This window comes from Petaurus breviceps, unplaced genomic scaffold (genome assembly GCF_028583685.1).
Source record: "Petaurus breviceps papuanus isolate PSGF00001 unplaced genomic scaffold, PetGlider_PUasm1.0 688, whole genome shotgun sequence".
Taxonomy (NCBI): domain Eukaryota; kingdom Metazoa; phylum Chordata; class Mammalia; order Diprotodontia; family Petauridae; genus Petaurus; species Petaurus breviceps.
The window spans coordinates 27,272,476-27,282,619 of NW_027186457.1; the positions used below are offsets into that span (position 1 = coordinate 27,272,476).

General features: G+C 39.8%; 1 protein-coding gene across 2 annotated transcripts in view; it reads left to right on the top strand.

The window, feature by feature from the left end:
* Nucleotides 1-1,485, top strand: part of PEX5L (peroxisomal biogenesis factor 5 like) — a 190,308-nt gene extending 188,823 nt beyond the window's left edge. For both annotated transcript variants that reach the window (XM_069104813.1, XM_069104814.1), the window contains one exon: nt 626-1,485. In XM_069104813.1, coding sequence (XP_068960914.1) covers nt 626-830 — 205 coding nt within the window. In that variant the 3' untranslated portion in view covers nt 831-1,485. The remainder of the gene's footprint in view (nt 1-625) is intronic.
* The last annotated feature ends 8,659 nt before the right edge of the window (nt 1,486-10,144 follow it).

The window sequence follows — 10,144 nt, forward strand, 5'->3', positions numbered from 1 at the left end:
AAAGAGAAGAAAAAATAATTGCATTTATATAGTGCCATCTATGTGCTAGGCACTAAGTGCTATTTAAAAATATCTCATCTGATCATGACAACAACCTTGTGAGGTAGGTGCTATTATTTTCTCCACTCTACAGAAAAGAAAACTGAGGAAGGTGGAGGTTAAGTGACTTGCCCAAGGTCACACAGCTTGTAAGTGTCAGTGGTGGGATTTGAACTCAAGCCTTCCTGACTTCAGGCTCAATACTCTGTTCACTGTGCCACCAGCTGCCTCACCATAAACTAATTAAGTGACGATTCATAAAAGCCCACTAACAGTGGCAGGGGATGAAGAGGGAGGAGCAATTAGTCCCATCCAGAATGACTGAGTCAAATCTCTTCTAGTACTTTCTCTCTGTCACTTACCACATGCCAAGTAGCAAGGAAAGAGTCTTTCAAAGGTACATTTCTGATTGCACCATAATTATATTCACATTTGGGAAAAGAACAATGTGTTAGTAGCAGAAAATTATCCCTCTGTAGGGAAGTGGTTTGTGCTTCCATAACAAGAACTTTGACTGCAAAACATCAAATGAATCTATTGGGAAAATGTTACCTTTCTAAATGTCTGGTTTTTTCTTCTCCCTTAGGGAGGCAGTCAGCAATTTCCTCACTGCCCTGAGTTTGCAAAGAAAGAGTAGGAACCAACAACAAGTTCCCCACCCGGCCATTTCTGGCAACATCTGGGCTGCCCTCAGGATTGCTCTCTCCATGATGGACCAACCAGAGCTATTTCAGGCAGCTAACCTTGGGGACTTGGATGTTCTACTAAGAGCTTTTAACCTGGATCCATGAAGAAGAGATGATGCCCCCACCCACCCAGGCCAATGGAAAAAATAATTATAATGTCATGCAAATTGCTGGAACTATTTTATTATGAATTTCAAGAGGAAAAATCAGATGTTCAAAAGACCACAGACATGCAACCCAAGGGAACCCCTCCCAACGCTGCCCAACTTCCATCCAAGTTCAAAAGCACAAAACATTGTACATAATATCAAGTTTGGATTCAAAACAAGGCTAGAAAGAAATGAGACCAAATGAAAAGAAGATGGACAGTGGGTGAGGAGCAGCTCTCACTCTCACCAACTAAAAGTGTGTTGTAAGCCATAGATGCCAGTTTGGGGGCAGCTGACCAATTTGTCCAAGGACCTATCCCTTTAGGACATCAGACCCATGCAGAAGAAAGCACTGCTTCAGTCCATGAAATACAGACTGGGTCTCCTGATGGGCTTCCCACAATCCCTCTTTCCTAGGACACGATCCAGCTTGGACCACAGGGCATGTACATTGTATGGGTTGGCCGGGTGGGAAAGGCAGGCAGCGTTCTCTGGGACTGGTTTCCTTTGGAGCATTCACAGTTGTGTTTGATTTCAGAGAGTTGGCTTTGCAGGCAAAAGCAAGCTTTCTGTACTAGGCTTTTTTTTCCTTTTCTGCCCCTAGCCCAGATTGAGGCAGGGGCAAGAGGGTGGTATGGGGGGGGGGGGTGATGAAGGGGAGTAAAACTGTACATATGCACTTTAATATCTCATCATTTATGCCTTGCTGGGCTCTTGGGTTGTTTCTCCAGTTTTAAACCTGAGAGTGAAAGGTTTCCAAACACAGCCACGGTTGTTCACTCAGTGGACCAAATATTCATTTTTGACAATTGTTCTCATGGTATAGGGTTTGACAAAGTGTTTTTCTTAAAGCAGACTAACAGGCCGAAGGTATCGATTCAAACATAGACTTTCTTACTGACATAATTTCAGAACATACACAACCCAGATGTACAGAGATTTATTCCTTCAAGTACTTTTGGCTGGGGCATGGCTCTGGGGAGCAAGGGGGTGGTTCACTATTGCTGAACTCACAATTGGGGGTGGGGGGAGTTTGGAGGTGGGGGAGTTTGGAGGGGGGGGGGAGGCATTGGTCCAGGCTGATGATTTCATCATTGTATAGAATTCCCTGGTGAGGAATCTCCTTCCATCAATGCCATTGGGCAAATGCTGTACATCTTAGAATCTTAGATAATTGCCTAGGAGGTACTTGGAGGTTAAGTGACTTGCCCAGAGTTACATATTCAGTATGAATCAGAGAATGAACTTGAACACAGGTCTTCCTGACTCCAAGGCTGGCTCTCTATCCATCATGCCATGCCATTTCTCATAACATCTTCTCTAAATGACGTCCTTGATCTGCTTTGCTTCTCTGCATATCAATGGTTCTTCTTAACTATTGATACTTTAAATGGTATAACCTTGATAAATACATTTTTTAGACTAAAACTGATAGTGTCGGTTCAGTTCCACCTGCTGGTGCTGCTCTCTGCCCCCACAGTGCATTCTGAAATGGAATATGGTGCCAACTTGCCCACACAGCTCTCAGGCTTTTCCAGCCAAATCAGTGGATGAACTTGGAACGTTCATCTCTTGACCTTGGTCCTTATTTTGGCAAGTTGCCCAAGTATCGTAAGTGTCCCTGAGATTTCTCATTTATTGTGGAGAGGTTTCATTTAATTGGTAAACACCGGTTCTAGGATCCTGGAATGCACTCAGTTCCTTATCACATTCAATTGGCTACTTGACTGGTTGGAGTTTTTTGTTTTGCTTTATTTGGGAGCAAATATTCTCGAACAGCATATTTTCGTGTTTCCTGTACTTTTTTGTCTCTTCCTCCAACCCTGGCTTCACATCACCATCAACTCCAGCCAAAAAAAACTCCTAAGACTATGGTAGCTTTTTCCTTATTAGTTCTGTCAAATTAGTTCATGGTTATCACGTCACACCAAAAGGAGCTACTTAAAACAATTCAAGAAATCTACCATTTGAGGTTCATGGGACTATTTTGTCAAAGCACCTCATTTTACTATGAAAAAACCTGAGGCTAAGAGAGAAGAAGCTATTCGTCTAGGTTCACATCATAGTAAAACAGCAGGATTGGGATTCAAACCCAAGTCTTCCAATACCAAATACAACATACAGAAATAGAAAAAAATGCATGCCCTAGTCCCAGATAGCAAGCCTCCTCTCTAACTGTTGAATATCACCTTAGATTGGGTGGATGGTTCAGAAGGAAAAAACCAATCTAATGTGATCTAATGTCAATCTAATGTGAATATGAAACTTCATATCATGGGATCATAGTTATAAAGCTGAAAGAGAATTTAAAAGTCATCTAATCCAACCACTTCATTTTAAGATAAGGCCCAGAGAAGTTAAATTGCCTATCCAAGGTCACACTGATTGTAAGTGACCAGAGCTAGGAATTGAACTCAGATTCCTTAATTCCAAATTTATCACTTTTTCACTGCTGAGGGGAAGGGCAGAGTTTACCAGTTCTTGTACACAGATGAACATGATTCCAAAGTCCCCTACCAGCTTAAAAGCTATGGAACCTATAAATTCTTAGAGTTCACTTTTGTGGAAATCGACATGCATTTTTCTGAAGGCAAAATATGGAGGGTAGCAAACCAGTCAAGGGCATCATCACCTGGAAGTAAGCAATTTGTGATTGCAGATTTAGGATTTCAGATTTCAGACACAGAACCACAGCAACATGAGGGCAGGCCAATGGCATAGGCAAGGATGGAAAAAAGGAAAACAAGATAGAAAAGGAATGGAATTATGAAAGAATAAAAGAAGTTACAGAGAGAAAGAAAGAGAGATAAAGAAGAAAAAGCTCTACCTATGGTAGAAAGCAGCCAACAGTTGCCTCAGGTGCACAGACTGCCTGGTCCTAAACTAACCCACCTACCTTCTCCAGGCAAAACCACACCATTCAATGTAGATGGGTATCTATTTGTGCATTTTTAATACCCACAGAAAAAGTTTCCTCACCTTCCATGTTAGCACAATCCAGTGTTTGTCCATCCATTCTATAAAGAAACTCTTCCTCCATACTAATTTAGACTTTTTATAATGCAGTAGAATCAAAGATTGTTAATGTTGGAAGGGACCATAGAAACTAGCTAGTCCCTATTATTTTATAGATGAGGAAACTGTAACCCAGACAAATGTAGTAACTTTCCCAATGTCCAACAAGTCATAAGTAGCAATACTAGGACCTGGTTTGTCTGGCTCCAAATCCAGCATTTCTGTCCATACACTGTGCTGGTTGGTTTGTTTTTTTTTTAAGAAAAAGAACATTTAATTACCCCAAAACTTTATGGGGTTAAGCCTACCATCACAATTTTCCCCTTTTAATACAATTCTCCAATCTGAGAGAAAATTGAAAGCCTAATAATTGCTACATGCTATGTCTGAAGCCTTTGTGAGCTACATATCCACAATAAGATTGCCATGAAGAATGCATTTCTATTGCTTTATTCCATTTGTGGAAGTTGAGATAGTGATGAATTTTCAGGGTCTTGAAATGTTTTGGCACAGAGATAAAACAATTTTAAACTCAAAGAGATTATGGATTCAGATTATAGATTTGAAGATTGTAGATTCAGACCTGCAAGGAATCCTAGACGTCAACAAGTCTAATGCTTCATTTTACAGTAGTAGACAGATCTGTTCCTACCAATGACAACTATTATATTAATGACCATTCTAATCGTCCTGAATTTGCCCAATGTTCACAAAACACAGAAATTTTAGGCTATCCAAAATAATGATGTAAATATATGAGAGACACATGTTCAAACTATATTTTCCATGTAATTCATGTAGCACATGGCAAATATTTATAGAATCCTCAAAATAACCAAAAATTAAGTCTAACACATTACCATAGGCTTAGCTCTGTGTAGCCTCTTTAAAAATGTATGTTCAGGTTTCTTTTAAACTAGAAATGTCTTCCACATGAGATCCTTGTTGGGTAGCAGAATGCCATTCAAAATTCTTCTCTTTTTGAAAAGACAAGTTTTTGCATCCTGAATGTCCCTCCAAATGGAGTTGTTTGGCCCCTGAAAAGAAAACCCTGTGTCTGTGTAGCTATTTCTTTAAATTTCTAAGCATAGTAGAGGACCTTACCCTGAGGGGTATTACTTGATGATATCATCCTACCATACCATGCAATAGTCCTTTGTGGTTGCTCACAGGTGCTGAATGTGTCAGTTATTTGAGGAGAAAAATCAGAGAATGCTTGTAGAGTGTGCTGAGTCAAATGCATTAGATCTAGTTGGAGTGGGAGCTGTTTCTGCATCTTTTAAAGTATTTAGCAATATAAAGTATTTGCCACTGTTGTGATAATCTTGATCAAGAAAGAGGAAGAAAAACCAAAGAAAGAATAGGGCAAAGAAGGATAAGAGAAGGAAGAAAATAATAGGACAAGGATCAAAGAAGAATGAAGGAGGAGAAAAAGGAATAGGAACAGGAGGAAGAGGAGAAAGAATAGGAGGAATGTGGAGAAGGAAGACGATGAAAGGAGCAAGAATAAAAGAGAAGTAAGAATAGGAGAAGAAAAAAAGTGGTAAAGGTTGAAGTAGAAAAAAGAAAATGAGGAAGAAGAAGAGAACAAAAATAAGAGGAAAACAAGAATATGAGAGAAGAAAAGGGATAGAGGAAGAATAGTAGTAGGAGGAAGAAGAGAAGAAAGAATAGGAGGAATAAGAAAAAGAAGAATAGGAGAAAGAGGAGGAAGAATGAGAAAGACAAGAAAAGAGAAAAGAAGAATGAATAGAAAGATTAGGCATGGAGGAAAGGAGAGGAGGAAAAAGAAAGGAAGACCAGAAGTAAGAAGAGGAATAAAAGGATGAAGAAGAAGGGTAGAAGGAAGAATGAGAATATATAAAGACCCCACTCCTCTGGCCATTCACCTCACATTCTTCTCCAGATCACTTCCAGATGCACTTGAAAGGAAGGCAAAATCTCGGCCACCATGGAACTTCTTTAGTAGACTATGAACAATATTTTCTATCCTGATGAACTCTTTTAATAAAGGCCCACTGGCAATACCTGAATTTCCTTTGGGCATGGTGACATCTGAACCATGCTTCACTGGAAGGCACATAAAGTTAGCTGATTTTGCATAGTTCTGTCTTCTACTCTGGAAGGGAAAAATCTTATGATGCTTCTTGCTGCCATGTGTCACCCATGGGGCCAGATAGATTTTCTTGACTACCTTCCCTAACCAGTGAGATTGGACTACAATCATGGTTGGCCATGCCCCAGCTACCATGGGGTGGATAGAATCTCCAGCCTCACCTTGATCTCTTTAGGAATAGAACAGTCAAAGTAGATTTCACCTTTCTGCTCCCATATTAATTGCATATTCCCTCCCCTTGTGAGCTGCACCATGGGACCAGATGGAGTTCTGTGCAAGTTTTTTTTTCCCTTACTTGGCATACATACTAATGATTCTATAGCCTTTTGGATAACAGGGTACTCTGAATGCTCAGTGGGCTTGTGTCCTCTTGCTTAGAAGGCCTTTCATTTTATAAACCACCACACATATGTGCAAGCATGCACAGATATATACACACAATTTCAACTTTGTAAAATATTTTCAATTCACCCCCTTGTCCTAAATTTACTATGATCCAGTTTCCTTGTCATCACAGCATTTATACTCCAGCTAAAATGAAACTAACATTTTGAACTAATAAATATATATAATCTATATTTTTAAAGAACGTTCGTAGATGGACAATGACATATGGTTTATAACAAAGGGGATTTTTGACAATAAAGCATATAACCTCAGGTACCAAAATATTGCATGCATTAGTATTTGCACACCAACCTACTCGCATATTAACCAAAGCATGCAAGGTAACTTAACTGAACTGAATGTAAATTTATAAAGTGCATGCTGTCAACCTCTAGGTTAGTTCATTTTTTTTCCTCACTCCTAAACCAGGTCATTGGGGGAGACATTGGTACAAACACCATGTCATCTCTTCCACATTTGCTTTCCATGTAAGAATACCCTTTGGATGGTCTGACAGTGGTTGACTCACACTAGCCTTCACAGGCCATCCTCATATCTGGTTTCCTGCTGTGTTGCATTCAGGGCCAGTCAGGCCCTCAAGAACACAGGGGCTTTAAATACATGTAGACCTCTGGCAATGGCCTCTAGAAAAGTCAGACATCCAACCAGAGGTTCTGGTGACTTTGAATGCTACCAGATATCCAAGCTCACTGATGGCCACAGTCCAGAATGCTCCAGACCAACACTTTTTAGTCCATTTCCACTTCTGAGAGGTGGTGTACTGTTAGAGGGGCATTCTTGGGCCTGAGTAATATAATTCCTCACCAGGTGGAGAGGTTGAAGCTTGGGAGCCACAGATGAAAATCGTCACAAAATAACGAGCCCTTTCCATTGCCATGACATCTTCCAGATGGATTATAGGGGCTGTCCCACCATCTTCAGTTCCCGGCTCTGGTTGCTATAGAGTCTGGCTTATATATGTTGAGTGCTCTACAAGCCTTTACACATTCTAGAAATGTCAGTTCTTATTAGCTGTATCTATGAGCCCTTGGTGACCAGACGTTTGTCAGAATGTCTGAAAACAGTGCATTCCAGGAGGGGTCAGGAAAATTGAGCCTTCTCCAAGAACTCTCTACACTGTTCACCACGTCAACTCCTACCTGTTTTATGTACAAAGTACCCCCAAGTATGCCCCCTGTACTGGCAAGGAACCAAGCTATTTCCCAGCTATTAAGCAGAAACAGTAATGCCCAGTAAAAGGGAACTCAAGGATTTCAATATTGATCATAGCCTTGTAAGCATTCCACCACCAAATATGTTGTCCCCTCCCAATTAAGGATTAAAAGGGTTTTTTTTTTATTTTAAAAGTTTTCTGTGATGGGGTTAAATTGAAAATTAAGATATAAAATTAAGAAAAAACAGGAGGTACATAACCAATTATCTTTTGGCTCTTTACTTTAATCAAAGTTTTTGGTATCTTCTTGATGTAACATCATATGGGAAGAAACATGTGTAAGAAGAGTTCCTATGTCCTAATAGATCATAAGATCCTTGAGTGCAAGATCTGTTTTTTGTTTATTTTTTCTCTTTCTATCCCCCGTGCCTAGCATAGTGCCTGGCATGGTGCTTAATAAATGCTTGTGGAATTGAACTGTTGTTTTGAAAAAAAGAATGCCTCTAGCTTAGGACGATTTCCTAGGGAGCTTCTCCAAGGGAGAAAAAAAAAAAGTTAACCAATTTGGCTTTTAGTACATGGCTCAGCAAGAATCTGGAAGTCTCAATAGACCATCTACAGAAATCTGCACACAAAATTACATCACAAATATTTAAACAATGTGTCTTTTTCCTTCCCCTTAACTTTCTTTGGAGGGAAGAATGTCTAATGGAGAGAAAAGAAATGTGGACGTACATACTCACCTTGTCATTTTAGGAATTGGATCCGGGGAGCATATATTGCTAAGATCTCACATGTTCTCTGAATGGATAACCTCACAGTTTTATATCGCATGTGAATACTGGAGAGCGGGAACAGGACTAAGAATGGCCAGAAAATACAAGAATCCAAAGGGTCGCTGATTTCCTTCCACTTGTCTCCCTTTTCCATAGACCCCAAATCTCTTCATTCTCCATCACCAGAATTTGTTTACATTGGTTGGGGGGGGGTGGAAAACCAATTGTCCAATTTAGGCACCTTTTTACTATCTATAACAAGCATTTATTACACATTTAGAAAGAACAAGATGTTTCTAATATATTTTGTATATCTATCAATATTGCCTCTCTAGACTAATCAACAAATATATAGTTTTGAAAGACATGCTGCTGCCTCTGCTGCTTCTCCCTCATGCTCAAGAAGATGGGAACACACTTCTTGTACCAGCTTTGGGCTCTGGTTTTCTGCCCACACATTATAGCAAAGAAAAAGTGGCATCTAAATGTTTACATTCCATTTCTAACAATAATATGAACCCCAATTAAGGGATCTCTAAGTCAACCGAAGGAGCAGGAGGGTTAAAGGCAACCCCCTCCTCAGCCTAGGTGATCCTGCATCTGTATATTTCATGCGATATTAATCATATAGATGAGCCCAGATCTGTGGCGAGTGAATACTGCTCGTTAAGATACAATTACTCACAAGAAAATGACCTGTTTCTCTATCTCTGTGTTTCATTTATTCATTTGCAAAGCACTAATGCTAATGTAGTATTTTTGTACTCTTATCAGAGGCATGCCTTCCTCTTCTTTTTTTCAACATTATTAAGTGATATTTATATCTGTGTGATTTTTAAGTATGTTTTCAAATAAACTTTATCTGTGGCTTCAAGTGGTATTTGAGGATCTCATGAAAGAGACTGAGAAACAAAACTGCTTCATACAAAACAGGAGCTTTCAGCATAGCACAAAGGAAAATGGGTTGGATTTGTAGTCTTTGGACTGGATTCAAATCCTGACTCTGCTACTTATAAACTCTGACATTTTCTTCACTTCCGTGGCTCCCTTCAACTCTCTGGACCCCAGTTCCCTCTTCATTAAAAGGAAGAAGGTAGATTTCATAACCTCAAGTTTATGATTCCCTGGATTAGATTACTAAAAATCCCTTTCAATCAGATGCCATCCAGAGGAGGGAAATCAAGATGGGCAAGGAGGAGAGGGGACAGAGTTTATCCTATCAGAGAGTCCATTTGAAAATACCTTTAAAGGGAGCAGCTAGGTGGTGCAGTAGATAGAGAGCATCAGCCCTGGAGACAGGAGAACCTGAATTCGAGTCCAACCTCAGACTTACTAGCTGTGTGACCCAGGGCAAGTCACTTACTCTTGATTGCCTCCAAAAGAAAACATCTTTGAAGAATGATAGACATAGAGCTTAGATAGGTCATCAAGTCCAACTTCCTCATCTGTAAGATGAGGACATAGAGATTTTAAGAGTTTAAGTGACTTATCCAAGGCCACACATTTAGTAAGTGTCTGAGGCAGAATTTGAACTCAGGTCTTCCCAAACCCAAGCCCAGAGCTCTATGCTGGGTGTGAGATCCTTTACAGGATGGCTGCTTCCAAAACTGCAAAAATTAATCTTGATGCAATGAACTTCAGAAATTTAGACTAAAGCCTAAATGATAAGGGACTGCTGCTCTTCAAGTCAATAGGCATTTATTAAGCATGTACTATGAGCAAGATATTGTGCTGGTTAGCAGGAATAAAAAGACATACAAAAATGAAACAGCCTGTTTTTCCATTGGTTTGAAGAAAGTATC